A 13,859-nucleotide genomic window follows, 5' to 3' on the forward strand; every position below is an offset into this window, starting at 1 on the left:
GCTAGTGAATAGAAGCATTGCCTTTTGAAGACGAGTTCTCCGTGGCAAGAGAAAATGTGACGCTTATTTCCCCTCTTTCCCCTTTCTCTTTCTCTTCCCACAAAGAAACATTCCAACATAAGCAAGGGAGGGAAAGAAAATCACAAACTCCTACGGCAAGAATACAGTAAAAGAAAAATGAAGATTACATCTTCATGCTGACTTTAGTTGACATGAAACTTGGAGTTTTGATCAAGTGAAGATATCATAAGTCCCCTTTCTCCTAAATTAGATTGGTTTTCATAAGTAATAATGCTTCCAATTATTGATGACAAATAAAAAGTTCTGAATGGCAGCCTGAGTTACTCTATGGACTTCACCAAAACCTTGCCGATGATCATTGCTGACACACCAGAATCCACACTTCTCAGAATCTAAGGAGAATCTTGTTGATGAATGCATTTCCTAAGGATAAATACACAATCTATACCTTTCTTGTCCTTCAAGAATAACATGCAGAATCATCAATATTTGACCATTGAGAAGGAAATAACAGAAGAAGATTGGTCCTCTTGGGGTATGTCAGATTAGCTGGTCAGCTCAGGCCGACCCTTGAAGACATCTCAGCTAGTTGAACCTATTTTTGGTCCAAACCAACCCCATGACATAACTCACATGCATGATTACACAGATCTTGATCATGTGGTTCAACTTTGACCAATACGAAAAAGATCGAGGGAAATTAGATTTATGTACGATCTTTCAATCAATTGGATAATAATAATAGAGGATGAATGGCATCAGCAACCAAACCAAAAGGACAAGGAAGAAAAAATGCAGACACGAGGGCACTAAAACTAGAGGCAACCAGATATGATTCATTAAAATCATAGATTGACCTAAACAGACAAAGAACTCTCTGACAAAATTAAATTAGTTAAAGAAAAGATGTTTAGTTCCCTCAACCAATAACCATAACTTTAAAGAGACAGATTCCAGACATGGGTTTTGTCGCTTTCTGCAAAACAAGTTCGTTTTTCCTTCACCTTTGTCAAGATTCAGCAACAAAGACACTGTAATTCCTCTGCTTATTTTATATAAATTTAATTTGATACATGATTTAAACTTATATCCGGGATATGTTTCTGGAAGATAATGTTGATTAATCTGTCAGTGAAAATCACTTGTACCTTAACTAGTACTATATTATTATTATATAATTTACAACTTCCGAAAATTCCCTTTTTCCAATAGACGATGTGGCCATGGCCACAGGGCATGTCCAGGTGGAAGGTAGCGGCAGTGGCAGCAGGGGAGAGTTGGGATTGTGGGAATGGGTGGCTAACCTTATCGAAAAGAGCCAATCCCCCTCGATTTTTACACAAAAATTGAGGAGCTCCAAAGCTTGAGCAGTCCCCTTCATCCAGCTAATTCTTAGTCTTCCTAAAATCATAGAAAAAGTATTAGTATATGTTGAGAGAATCCATGAGCATGAAAGGAGAGACATGGGATCCACAATCAACAAAAAGCAACTAGGCAAGCAGGCCTAGGACGTGGGAATTTGCCCCATTTTTCTTCTTTGCCATGAACGTGCATGTAACTATTGCCCGGTGGTTATCGCTTTGGTCTCCACTCTAATGACATGCCTCGTGGGTGCAGTACTGTTTTGGCCTTCTACTTGAAGCGCGGTACAGCCAAGGCCTTGCCACCTTTTCCATTTGTTGCGTGTAAAATAAAAATCACCGTTGTTGGTGAGATTCTTAATGAGCCTATCAATATCAAAAGAAAAGAATATTTGAAGTTGGACTGGAGAGAGGCAGGTTAGGCTGAGGCTGACTTAGTCCGGTTTTGCTAGAAACTTGTGAACGGATAACGTTGTAATCTTACCCAAACGTGGTCCACCGAGATAAAATAAAGAAATCATCCCAGGGAGTAACAATCAAGCCCACTGGCCATCGGGAATGGGCTCCGGCACATGCATCCGTGGACCTTTGCTGGGCTCCGATCTGACATGGGACTCCCACCCATTGATCGTGGTCTTCTTCCTTCACATGGCTCAAGGCTTTGACCCTACAGAGCTACGGAGCTAGGCTTCTTCCCGTTGGGGTCCCGCACCATCCACGTATGCCTTGAATCACAACTCGATTGACACCTATCCGAAGTGGCAGGAAAGGTTTAGCCCAGGTTCACCCAGACCCTTACGCCACGAAACGATGGGGCAGACCCCCAAGGCTGGCTCTGCCAACCATGCCATGAATTCCCACCGGGGGCCATTGTCTCCTATCTTTGAGGCCTGGATTCGGTTCCCATAAAGCAACCACACATTTTCCATCGTTAATGATTATTATTGGGAAGACAAAAGTGGAAATTATTGGGATTTTACGATTTTTTTCGATTGTTTGTATCTATGGGTTGTCAATTTGAACTTTTGTTTTTGATCTTGTTACCCATATTACTCAAATTGAAATTTTGAATTTTACATTATAAGACCACTCCACTTCCTTGGAGATTTTGTAATCTTGTTTTTCTCTCGTGTCCTGTCGGAAATTGTGTGCTATTATTTACCTTTGTCTCTGGTTTTCAGTTTTCTTTGGAGTTTAGTAGTTGGTGGATCTAGAAAGGATTAAGCATTTCAATTCCTAAAAGGTTACGCTAAGCTTAAGATTTAATACTAAATTGTTATAAATTATATGAAAATATTTTCATTTTAAGTCTACATTAATATATTATTTGAGTGTGAATTCTATTCATTAATGAATCTTATCTTCAAAGATTTTTGAATTTTTATTCACTTTATGAGTAAATAATAATATATCCACATTGTACAAGGGTGATACATCAAATTTTAAATAAGTTCGGATAATTCAATTAAAAACATAATTATATCCTTTATTATTAGTTTCTAGATAAACTTAAGTTTTTAAATTTGGAATAGACAAATTTAATACTTATATTAAAATAAACTATAAAAAGAACTATTTTTTATTAATTTTGTTTTAATTAAACACTTGAGCCAACCCTAATAGATGGGATTAAGCTTTCATTAAAGGTACAACATCCCTTAACTCATATATACTTAAAGATTGTAAATAGAAGATTTGTTCAATAAAATTTCTTTTTTATCTTCTTTTTTAATATATATATATATATATATATAATTTGAAGAGTTAATTAGTGGGGAAATTGATTTGATAGCATTAAAAAGGTCTCCCATCAAATACTGATCGGGTGGGTAGAAAAAATGACGTATCTCCGGACATTTACCTGATTGATTGCCACGTGTCTTCATCAGCACGCCTTTGTAACTCACTAATTCGTCAGTCCCAGTGAGAAGAGGAACCGTGAAATATCCTCCTCCATTAAAAAATAATTAATAAAAAAATTGCTTTTTATATCTTATTTTTTATTATATCACGTAATTCTAAAACCAAAAAAAATTAATTAATTAAAAAAACACTTTGGATCCGTTTTAAGTGAAAGAGCTTTTTCTTAGGAGCAGAAGAGAGATATAGAGAGAGAGAGAGAGAAAGAGAGGGCGTTTTGGCTCACTGATCTGGGGGGAAAACTGGTGGTGATGGCGATGACGGTGGTGGGGGTGGTATTACACCGGGACTGATGGTGGTGGTGGTGCTGTCACCGGCGTTAGCAATGACGTGGCCATCTTCGGATTCCTACTAAAAGAAAAGTTGGCACCTTTAAATTTTTTTCTATATTTACTTTCATTCCGATCTGATTTTTTTTGGTTGTGGTGTTGATTGACCTGTGGGACCCTAAGAAATGTGGGGATGCATCTGAGCTGGTTCAGTTCTGGGTTGATTTGAACCTGTTGGCTTTGAGCTGGTTTCCACATTTTTATTTTTTCTCTTCTCAAGTCTATAGCTTTTTTGGGTTGATGATTCAGGTAGGAAAAGATTGATCTTCTTTTTTGCATTTTTTATGTCATTTATTGGTTGCTGATCTTTGGGTTTTCTTTCTGTTTTGTTTTCTGGGTGTTAATTATGATTAAAGTTTGGATTTGTGGAGTTTGATTTGATGGAAAGTTGCTTGTAGTTGAGCTGAGATTTGAATAGTGGAGAAAAAGTTTATTATTTGAGGTGTTTTTCTTTAACGTGTATTTTATATATTTGCAGGTGAATGTTGAGAGATTGGATTTGGTTTGCTTATAAAAGATGTCACTAAAGAGTATTATGCGGGAGCTAAAGGAAATGAAAGATGGGATTGGGAACATATCAAGGAGAGGAGGGGAAAGTAAGGTTTGGCGTAGCCGGATTAGATCCCATGTTGCTCCTGATCAAGCACCAACGGGATCTGAACTCGTAGAACAGAGCCCGTGGGCGAATCTACCACCTGAATTGCTCTTGGATATAATTCAAAGGGTCGAAGAGAGTGAGACAGCTTGGCCTGCTCGAGCTGTTGTTGTCTTTTGTGCAGCAGTTTGTAGGTCCTGGAGGGAAATCACTAAGGAGATTGTGAAGACTCCCGAGCAATGTGGAAGGCTCACATTTCCCATCTCATTGAAGCAGGTTATACTCTTTCGCTGTTGTAAAAGAAAAAACAAGCCTTTTTGATCCCTTGAGAATAAGATACTGCATATTTAGGTTTTAGCTAAATTTACATTAAGGGGAGGAAAAACTTGCACAGAAATATATCTATTCTGTGGCCTTTCTACCATGAAATGACTCTGGCTGATAGTTGAATGTATATCTGCTACACAGTCAACAACTTTCATGTTTGTGTCCATGAATAATTGGAGTGGCTATTTTCTTATTCTTCCATTTTAAAAAGTTTGTTTATATCTTCTGTTTCTGCTCATGAACAGCCGGGTCCTCGCGAGTCCCCGATTCAATGCTATATTAAAAGGGACAGAGCAACTTCAACATATTCTTTGTTCTATGGGCTGGTGCCTTGTAAGTGATCTTATTCTAACGTTCTTGGCTACTACTATTCATGATAAATTTAAACTTATGTATGTACCTTTATACTTGTCATTCTTATCTGAAAAAAATTTGGTCCAATCATTTTTTTCCTTTTAATTGGATTCATAAAGATTTTGTGCTAGGGAGTCAAAATTAAGTGTGGCTGTATACTTGTTCTATTGTTTGGTTTCTTTGAATGACCTAATAAGATGACAGTCTCCATCTGTTTTGATTGGAAAGTTGGGAAACATTGTACGATTCTTTTTGGAAGCAACTTTGTGAGCTCATTGGGGTTACTTGGCTTTGTAGTTATGTTACTTCTTTTACATCCTTTTATCCAAATAATATATTCAAAACTTAAAAACCTCAATGGAGGTATCACTATTATGAAGCTTCCTCACTTTTTTTGGGAGGTATTTACTTGTGTTGCTTCTTTGATTTACAGCTGAGGGAGAAAATGATAAATTGCTGTTGGCAGCAAGAAAGGTCAGAAGGGCAACATGCACAGACTTTGTTATATCCTTGGTTGCAGATGATTTTTCCAGGGCCAGCAATACATATGTTGGTAAACTAAGGCAAGTCTCACCATTAGATTTGTTTCTTATGTTTGTCTGATTATTTTCTCTTCATATCTTATGATAACATGTTGAAAATTCTTTTCAGGTCTAATTTTTTGGGTACCAAGTTCACCATATATGATAGTCAGCCTCCATGTGACTCAATAATCCCATCAACTACCCGATCAAGTCGTAGATTTCACTCTAAGCAGGTGTCTCCTAGATTACCTGCATGCAACTACAGCATAGGTACCATTACCTATGAGCTCAATGTTCTGCGAACACGAGGACCAAGGAGAATGCATTGCATTGTGCACTCCATTCCTATCTCTGCTATTCAGGAAGGAGGCACTGCCCCAACACCATCAGCATTCCCACAATCCTTTGATGAGCAACTTTCTCCCTTAACCAGTTCGAAAGGAAAGGAACTAGTGATTGGCGCCAGCTCCCCAAGCCTCCCAGCCACACCAGTATTCTCCCTGGGCTCAGGAGAGCCATTAACCCTTAAAAACAAGGCCCCAAGATGGCATGAACAGTTACAGTGCTGGTGCCTGAACTTCAAGGGGCGTGTGACGGTGGCCTCTGTTAAGAATTTCCAGCTTGTCGCAGCTGTTGAGCCCTCACATAATGTATCACCTGAAGAGCAAGAGAAGGTAATCTTACAGTTTGGAAAAATTGGCAAAGACATCTTCACAATGGATTATCGGTACCCTCTATCTGCTTTCCAAGCCTTCGCAATCTGCCTAAGCAGCTTTGACACCAAACCAGCTTGTGAATGATCACCACTGGTGGATGATCCACATCATTAATGTTGCCATGGATTATTATTACCTTTCCTTACTTTCAAGCCTTTGCAATCGACCACAGCAGCTTTAGCCCAAATTGGCCTGTGAATGATAGCATGTTGGTCGGAGATGCACATGTTTCACCTCTCGAACGCTTCCTGTATTTTAGTACTAGTATTTATGTTCTAAATGGAAGCTTTTTCTGCATGGCCTTTGATGGCTGATTCTTAGCTGTTGGGCGCCTGGCTTTTCTGATCATGCATTCTGACTTGTATATTGTTTGATCATCTTGGAATCAAAGCTAAATTAACAGTAAATTGCCTATATCTAGTTGTAGTATTTTCTTATTAACAGCAAATTGCCTATATCTAGTTGTATCTAAATTAACAGCAAGCATGCACGCTTGGAGTAAACTCAAATATATCCACTAACAAAGGGCTCAATGTAATACTTATACCTGAGTTCCACTGACGAACAAGCAAGCACTTCTGTTTCTCTTTCAAGGTTCAGGTACTCGTGCCAAATGCTATACTGTGGATCACTTTCCCTTAATTGCTGCTGCAAAATGAAATTCTTTCTGGTTACTTCAAAACGAAGCATTGAGTTATGAAAGTGAAAGGTGCAGTCTGTGCAAGATATGGGAAAAGGGGTAATATAAAAAGAATAAAACTATTCATCTTTGGTGCAGAAAAAAATTATGCTTGGCACTTCTTTACGTGACAAACTTCTGTTCGTACCAACTTGGCCGCTTTAGCATCTGTCTTGGTCAAACTTCGGCTCTCATTACTAGTGGTAAATGGGAAAGCACCAAGTTTGAGGGTGGTTTGATGCTAGCTTTTCCCTGATCAAGTGATGTTACTTGCAATTATTTTCCTTACATTTAAAAGTATCTTCCCAGCAGAAGCCACACCCGAAGGGAAAAAGAACCAAGGCTTCCTCCAACTAGTAAAATGATTCGCAGTAACAATAGTAGATGTATGACCCGAAAATCCACCTTGATGGTGTACAATCAACTGGCCAACTAAAGCAATACCTGGAGCAGAGTCCTTGTCAAAAAAGAGCTTGAACTTGGACAATGAATCATATTCGAAAGCTAGACACTACATGACTTGAATCACAAGTCAGAGAATACTTTTAAAAAAATATGTCCTTGATGTCTCATTCTTTAAAATTAATAGAATAGCTATTGTCCTGGTGTTTCCAGTAACTTGGAATCTATATCACAGGTCCAATATTTCAAATGATAATAAGGTTTCAAGGCAACCTGACCAGAAGAAACCTGTGGCAAATTCTTTCCTTTTACTAGGAGGTGCAATGACCCACGAGGTATGATACAGGAACAAGGACAACATAATTTGTTGCAGAGTGACTAATTAGAATATCTGTCGCCTTTCCTCAAATAATAGAATGTCACAATGACCAAAGGCATTAGAAAAAGGAAAAGATGTGAAAAAGAACCTAAAACGGGATACTATCCAAGCTAGTTTAAACCATCTGCTCAGCACGAGCACAAGGGAGTGAATACAGACAATATCAACTCTTTTTCTTCCTATAAATGTTGATTGATACAAAACCATCATCATGTTATATATTTAAATTGCTTTCAGCAACGTTCTTAGTTCTCTTCAATCTGAGACACGATTCCACATATGATATTCCATGTCCTTTTCAACCCCAAGCCAGCTATTAGGTCACTTTTATTATCTCACAGTGGAGTATGTAATGAATTCCCTTGAGGTAAATTGGAATGGTTGGTGCGGAATAGGATTCCTGCAATAAAACATTTAAACAACAAAAAAGTTCAAATTAGAATAATGGTGATTGAATAACTCATGCACTAAAAGATGTAGGGATCTATGATATGCACAGTCGAGGCCCATAAACTTTGATCTGGCGCACATGAGTATCCCTCCCATTAAGGTGATTTGACAAAACCGCAATTTGCAGCATAAAGGTATTGACAAAAGTTTCGCTGCAAAACATTTTGATTAAACATTGTCAGTACCCAAAATAAATCTCCCTATGCTGAGGGCAATTTTCCTCAATAACTAGATAGTGTATGCACTTCTGCACTCCACTTACAAACTGTTGATATTCACTAACAGCTGTATAGCAATATAGCAGTAACTATTAACATTGCCAATGAATCTTAAGAAGCAAGAATACGGAATTCTGATACATCTCTGCTTGATTTGGTTTTGTAACATATCTTTGATGTCACACAACACAAACCAAACACAAATGGTAGTCAGTACTTTGAATAGGAATTTGTTGATCATTAAATTTGAGGTTGCATATTATTACCAATCAACCTAGAGAGGAAATAATTGGAATAATTACTAGGGACCTAAAGCATTATGTAGCAAAGAAGAACCCAAACATTTTTCAAAGAAATGAATTAGCCTCTTAATCTGCTAATAAAGAACAAACAGTCAGTGATAAAATTAACAACATTGCACCAACAGCCAACGAAAGAAACATGATCACTCCAAAATTCCAAATACTTCAGAAAGCAATAGCAAATATAGTGGCACTGAGACAATTGTTTGGCCACTCACCGAGGATCATTTCCGGATAATGAAAGATAAACCCAACCAGTTGGCTTGACAAGTTCCACAGTTTTAATCTCCTGTAGAAAACATTCACATACAAATTAACCAACCCAGTCAGAGGCCACAATTCTAAATGGAAAACTGAAGATTACAGATTATACCTTCAAATTATGAAAGCCATCACCGGCTCGAATGCAGATCTTACTTGGTGTGTAGCTCTCATCAAGCTTGAAATCCACATAAAGTACAACAAGCTTCAACAACCCAACAAAAGAAATAAAAACCCACAAATCGTCACAAAACCCATCATAAAAAATTAACAAAAATGAGAACTTTGCAACAAAAAATCAACCAAATGCAAAAATTTCGCATACTTGCAACTTAACCTTCTTCTGGAACTGAATGTTAACTAAATGAGGCTGGGCTCCATCAGATCTAAAAAACCAGTCAAAAAGAAAATGAAAAGAAGTGAGAATTGATATTAAAATTGGAGTAAAATCTGAAAGAGTCTGTGTTTTAACTGCCAATAGGTTTCAAGATTGTCGTCACGGAGAGAAGAGACGCCATTGCCCGTTTTACAAGAGCTGACACTCCAAGCTGCTTTTTTTCCCATTTCTCTCAGGTCATCTTCGACGATTAGATGTTGATTTCCTCCTGTAATCTTCCCTTCTTCTTCTGACTCTGAAGATTCCGTAGCCATTCTTTGAAAATGCAAACCCTAATTTGAACTATTCAAAAAACCAAAATCCCCCAATTCCCTCCCAAATATAAACGGCCATTTAAAAGTTACTAAAACCCTCCTTAATTAAGATTTTTTTCTCTCTCCCCTAATTAAGAGCTTAATCAAGAAAAGTTTAGTTAACAATTCCAAAAAGAAAAAAGAAACGTTGGGTTAAATTTGCTGTTATTTAATGAGCAAATTAATTTACAATGATATCTATATGAAAAGTTTAATTAAGAAATATTAAAGTATAAAAAATATTAACTACAATTTTAACTAAAGTATTTATTAAAATTAAATGCTAGTATATCTCAAATTTATATGGATGATCCAAAAATAAGATTCATTAATCTATTAATTTCCATTCCGATATTAATTTTACTTATGACTTTTAAGAATGTGGTTTTAGTTTAGTAAAGTTGGAATTTTGTGTTACCACCCACATTAAAAAATAATAATGGCAAATAAATAAAGAGGTTTAGTTTAGTTGTTAGAATGAAAAGATTCTCAAATTTTAATTACACAACGTAAAACATTAGTTTTATCAAATCTATAATTAAAATCAAATTCTTTGATTGAATAATTGCCTTTTGATGATTTTTGTGGTACCATTAGGATATAGGTTAAACACTAAGATATAATTATTAAAAGACAAAGAAAACTTCGAGATTATTGTTTGACTATTTATTTCATGGTTGAATTTTTTTTATTTTAATTAACGTTTTGTGGATTTTTTTATTAATATTTTTTGGATAATTTATGTTCATACAAAAAGTTAAATTGTAAATTTTGCTTAATAAAATTATTAAAATACTCTCAATTACCTTAATTAGAATAGAACTTATTTACGGGATATTAATTAAAAAAAAATTCTTGTAATACTAGTTGAAGAAGAAGAAAACACAAAGATATTATGCGAGAAAAGTCTAAATTAGGAAGAGAAAGTGCCAAAAACAACATTGACTATGAATTGATCTGGGAAGGTAGATCCACCAGGTTTCTGGAAAAAGAATGAGAAAACAGCTTACGGCCTCCGTAATGATGAAGAATTTCAGGTGTAATCCCAAGTGTTTTATATCTTTATCTGATTGAACTGCCTATGTTTTTTTGCTCTGCAAAGGAGAGGTTTTTGCTAGCTGCCAAAGCTCATCCAATGAAGGCACAAGTTGGGCGGCAGCTGGGCCATACCGTCACCGGCTCCTACCCTTTCCACTTCACCTCTATCATCTTCCTTGCCCCCACAATGATTTAAAGTTTCCCAACCGAATGCCTCCTCTGTCATTTTCTATTCCTATCAGCTTTTTATGGTAGTCTAGTGTGGTCCTGTCCACTTCCTCTCCTCACTATTAGAGGCTAGAAAGACATATCTACATTCATTCATAGAGGGAAAACATACAGCCAAGAAAGATATCTCTAGTCATTATACAGTGGAAATATGGAAATCTTGATGATTAATCATATGGATGATATTTATTGGAATAGTGGGACTATACATGTAGAACAAGAATGTGTTTCATTGAGTAATCTGTGAAATCATAGTAATAAAACCTGTGAGATGGTGAATAGTGTCCAAAAAAAAAAAAAACATCTCCAACTTGACACTGCTAAGATTTCAGAATGGTAACTATCAGAATCTTTGAAGTAAATCCTGTAAGAGGGTACATAGTAGCATCTAAAATTGCATTCCATCTTGAGCCTGATTGGATTCCAGGAATTATATCTGCAGAAAACAAGTAAACAACAAATCTTAGCAGGAAGGCAGGGAACTGCAATGGCAGATGTTTCTGCTGGGTGGGAGAATGGACAAACAGAAACAAATGTAATATCCTGCACGTTTAATGACTAACGAAGGAGAAGGGAATTTTCATTTTCATTTCACATTATAAAGTTTATGTACATAGAGGAATTGCAGAGAAGAAGAAGAAGAAGAAGAGAGAAAGAGAGAGATCGCTAGAGTTACCCGTCGATGTTGGAGACAAAAATTAGTTGATCATTCTTTAATGAAACCCCATATTGTACACATTGTAAAGACCTTGAGGGTCCGTGTTCCAAGTTGAAAATGGTTGCAGCTGCTGCAATATGATTTTGAGGCATGTTAGGCAAAACAGAACGTCATAAATCAAACCAGGGAATAAGAATAGTTGAAACCATAGAGTAGGAATAATTACAGTGATGCAGGACGAGCTGAGAGCTTGTTCTGGGATAGATATAGAAGCACTCGCAATTCCTTCAGTTGCTGTTTGAGGAGGGTGCCCTGTTGCATCTAACATGCAACTTACAGCCTTTTGCAAGGGATTGAACTGAAGGCAGGCCAAATTGGCCATTGCTGGTGACTTGGCGGCTGCTGGAAAATTGGCGACATAAGCAGGAAACTTCATTGCATAATTATTTAAGCACAAGTCAGTCATAGAAGAAGTCGCTTGTGGTTATCCATTTCCTCCAATGATCAGTGAGAAAGGACAAATCGGGGAGGCTGTTTTCTTACCTCTTTTGCAGGGAGGTTGTCAACATTGAATTCTACGCTAGGATTTACAGCAGCAAGTTTCATAGACAAGAACTGCATGTAAATTACATTGCAACCCGATAAGTTAACAGAAAGGTGATGTGCTAAAATAATCAAGGCTAACAAGATCGATATGTCTATCATACCTCAACCTGTCTTTGGAGAGATTGAACATAGTTGATTATTTCATCAAGCATTCCAGCTTTGCCTGTGATTTTATTGCACCCAGGGACTAAATCTTGCAAGCATTTCATCTTCTTACTAATCTTTTCCCTTCTAGCCTGCAATCACAGACAGACAAACAAACAAAACCAATATTTCTTAAGATTCAGGCCAATGGTTGTACTATCAATTTTCCGTAGCAAATAAACCTCAAAATTCAAAAACAAAAAAATTCCTACTTACTCTTTCTGCCAAGCTGTGACTGTCAGTAGCCTGGCCTCGACGTGCTCTTACATGAATGTAATCTGGCTTCTGGACCTCGGAAGCCTTGGAGTTCCCCTTTGAAGAGTTTCTGGAAACTTCTGTACTGCATTTTGTTTTGACCTCAGATTCCCCTTCCACTTCTCCTTTAATCCTCTTATCTTTGCATTTATCGTCTTGAACAGCCTGTACAATAAAAGTCAGATGCCTTAAGGACGACTATAATTGCTTTGATATAGCAATTCACCAGGCTTTATTCTTATACCCTTTTTGTTGGAGGCAACTAAACCCAATTAAAAGTAACATCTTTATCACGATTCCTACCTGGTTTCTTTCTTTTATCAAAGAAAAACCTTGCCTCAATGATTTATTCAAAAATTCATAATTCATTCTTCTAAGAAGCTACAACCCAAAAAGCGAATAAATTTAGAGTGAAGACATAGTAACAAACCTCAACTTTTCTCTTGTTAAAGCTCTCCCTGCCGGTGGTGGACTCCATTTTCTTCAAAATCACGTCCTCTCTTTCCTCGTTCATAACAGCTGTCTGGAAAGCTGTCATCTGACAGCTAGAAGTCCTAGAGATACAGTAATCTGCAGCAGCCTCTGGCGGCACCAAATCCATCTTACTGGCACTAAACTCTGGGCCAGCTACTGAAAGGTTCACAAATTTGGGAAAATCATCACTACCCAGGTAAACTTCTGGCTTTTTCATCTCAACTAACTGGCCACTACCAAAACTGCTTCCGAGAAAACCCTGAATTTGAGGCACTGAACTTGCACATAATTCAATAGGATTATTATTTTGGACCCCATAGTTTTGCTGCTGCTGCCATTTCAACCTTGCCTGCTGTCGTTCAAGCACTGTCATATCCATCCCGTTATAGGTACAGGTTTCCAGGGAGTGCAAACCACGTAACATCTCTGGTCAATCTCTAAGGAGGAGAAATGGGATTTTTCTTTGTTCTCTAGACTATTTAAGACCTTTTTTCCAGGGAAACTAGATGTTACTAATGTGAAAGAAGAGAAAAGAACGGGAGAGAGCTGACTTAGTAAAGATGAATTTGCAAGGGGAGATATATATAAAGAAAAGAATTTGGATAGAAGAGAGGCAAAGAATCAGAAGAGAATGTAAGCCATTAACGAGAGCTGTGGGCAATGGGACCCAGTGACACAACCGCCATGTGAGAATGTCCGTTTAACAGAGAAACGGAGAGGCTGAAAAACGGGGTTCGGGTTCGGGTTCTGGTTCTGGTTGAGTTTAATATTTTCAAGGTTTGGTGGAGGTGATTCAAACGAATGGTGATATTTAGGGGGTTCACATGCAGATTAAAGCTTTAGTTTTTGGTGAGTTTTCAACGTCAAAAAGTCTTTAACTCTAAACAAACAATCAAATCAAGTTGTTTGATGAACCTTCTATTGGAGT

General features: G+C 37.3%; 3 protein-coding genes across 9 annotated transcripts; 1 reads left to right on the forward strand and 2 right to left on the reverse strand.

Annotated features, from left to right (window-relative positions):
* Positions 1–3,442: 3,442 nt before the first annotated feature.
* Positions 3,443–6,554, forward strand: TLP2 (tubby like protein 2). Of its 2 annotated transcripts, none has more exons than XM_007046839.3 (5): positions 3,443–3,880; positions 4,110–4,502; positions 4,799–4,886; positions 5,341–5,470; positions 5,559–6,554. In XM_007046839.3, exons 2-5 carry the CDS (start codon positions 4,149–4,151, stop codon positions 6,229–6,231), a joined length of 1,245 nt encoding a protein of 414 aa, XP_007046901.1. In that variant the 5' UTR covers positions 3,443–3,880; positions 4,110–4,148; the 3' UTR covers positions 6,232–6,554. The 2 variants fall into 2 exon arrangements, with proteins under 2 accessions (XP_007046901.1, XP_007046900.1); XM_007046838.3 differs by having other exon boundaries at positions 3,443–3,664.
* A 1,037-nt stretch (positions 6,555–7,591) lies between these two features.
* On the reverse strand, positions 7,592–9,628 carry APC10 (anaphase promoting complex 10). 2 transcript variants are annotated; one of them, XM_007046840.3, is made up of 6 exons: positions 9,311–9,622; positions 9,164–9,224; positions 8,951–9,043; positions 8,796–8,866; positions 8,105–8,209; positions 7,592–8,007 (listed from the first exon to the last, which is right to left on the reverse strand). In XM_007046840.3, the coding sequence occupies exons 1-6, from the start codon at positions 9,487–9,489 to the stop codon at positions 7,938–7,940; spliced, it is 579 nt and encodes a 192-aa protein (XP_007046902.1). In that variant the 5' UTR covers positions 9,490–9,622; the 3' UTR covers positions 7,592–7,937. The 2 variants fall into 2 exon arrangements, with proteins under 2 accessions (XP_007046902.1, XP_017970259.2); XM_018114770.2 differs by having other exon boundaries at positions 7,763–8,007; positions 8,137–8,209; positions 9,311–9,628.
* A 1,236-nt stretch (positions 9,629–10,864) lies between these two features.
* Positions 10,865–13,832, reverse strand: HBI1 (basic helix-loop-helix (bHLH) DNA-binding superfamily protein). 5 transcript variants are annotated; one of them, XR_016024224.1, is made up of 7 exons: positions 12,888–13,832; positions 12,419–12,622; positions 12,160–12,294; positions 11,996–12,067; positions 11,679–11,854; positions 11,471–11,579; positions 10,865–11,230 (listed from the first exon to the last, which is right to left on the reverse strand). XR_016024224.1 is itself a non-coding variant. In XM_018114447.2 (7 exons), exons 1-6 carry the CDS (start codon positions 13,353–13,355, stop codon positions 11,508–11,510), a joined length of 1,155 nt encoding a protein of 384 aa, XP_017969936.2. In that variant the 5' UTR covers positions 13,356–13,832; the 3' UTR covers positions 10,865–11,230; positions 11,471–11,507. The 5 variants fall into 5 exon arrangements, 2 of the variants coding, with proteins under 2 accessions (XP_017969936.2, XP_007046905.3); XR_001926283.2 differs by having other exon boundaries at positions 11,471–11,582; XR_001926284.2 differs by having other exon boundaries at positions 11,471–11,582; positions 11,679–11,851; positions 12,888–13,831.
* Positions 13,833–13,859: the final 27 nt, after the last annotated feature.

The sequence above is a fragment of the Theobroma cacao genome, chromosome 1, assembly GCF_053813885.1.
Source record: "Theobroma cacao isolate CCN51 chromosome 1, ASM5381388v1, whole genome shotgun sequence".
NCBI lineage: Eukaryota > Viridiplantae > Streptophyta > Magnoliopsida > Malvales > Malvaceae > Theobroma > Theobroma cacao.

What these genes read in the sequence shown, in the direction of transcription:
- TLP2 (XM_007046839.3), top strand. Translation starts at nt 4,149, where the DNA reads ATGTCACTAAAGAGTATTATGCGGGAGCTAAAGGAAATGAAAGATGGG. An exon ending in TTCCCATCTCATTGAAGCAG is followed by an intron (nt 4,503 to 4,798) that starts GTTATACTCTTT and finishes GCTCATGAACAG; the next exon opens with CCGGGTCCTCGCGAGTCCCC. An exon ending in GTTCTATGGGCTGGTGCCTT is followed by an intron (nt 4,887 to 5,340) that starts GTAAGTGATCTT and finishes TTTGATTTACAG; the next exon opens with CTGAGGGAGAAAATGATAAA.
- APC10 (XM_007046840.3), bottom strand. Translation starts at nt 9,489, where the DNA reads ATGGCTACGGAATCTTCAGAGTCAGAAGAAGAAGGGAAGATTACAGGA. An exon ending in AATCTTGAAACCTATTGGCA is followed by an intron (nt 9,225 to 9,310) that starts GTTAAAACACAG and finishes CTGGTTTTTTAG; the next exon opens with ATCTGATGGAGCCCAGCCTC. An exon ending in AGAAGAAGGTTAAGTTGCAA is followed by an intron (nt 9,044 to 9,163) that starts GTATGCGAAATT and finishes GGGTTGTTGAAG; the next exon opens with CTTGTTGTACTTTATGTGGA.
- HBI1 (XM_007046843.3), bottom strand. Translation starts at nt 13,355, where the DNA reads ATGTTACGTGGTTTGCACTCCCTGGAAACCTGTACCTATAACGGGATG. An exon ending in GTCACAGCTTGGCAGAAAGA is followed by an intron (nt 12,295 to 12,418) that starts GTAAGTAGGAAT and finishes CTGTGATTGCAG; the next exon opens with GCTAGAAGGGAAAAGATTAG. An exon ending in CTCTCCAAAGACAGGTTGAG is followed by an intron (nt 12,068 to 12,159) that starts GTATGATAGACA and finishes ATTTACATGCAG; the next exon opens with TTCTTGTCTATGAAACTTGC.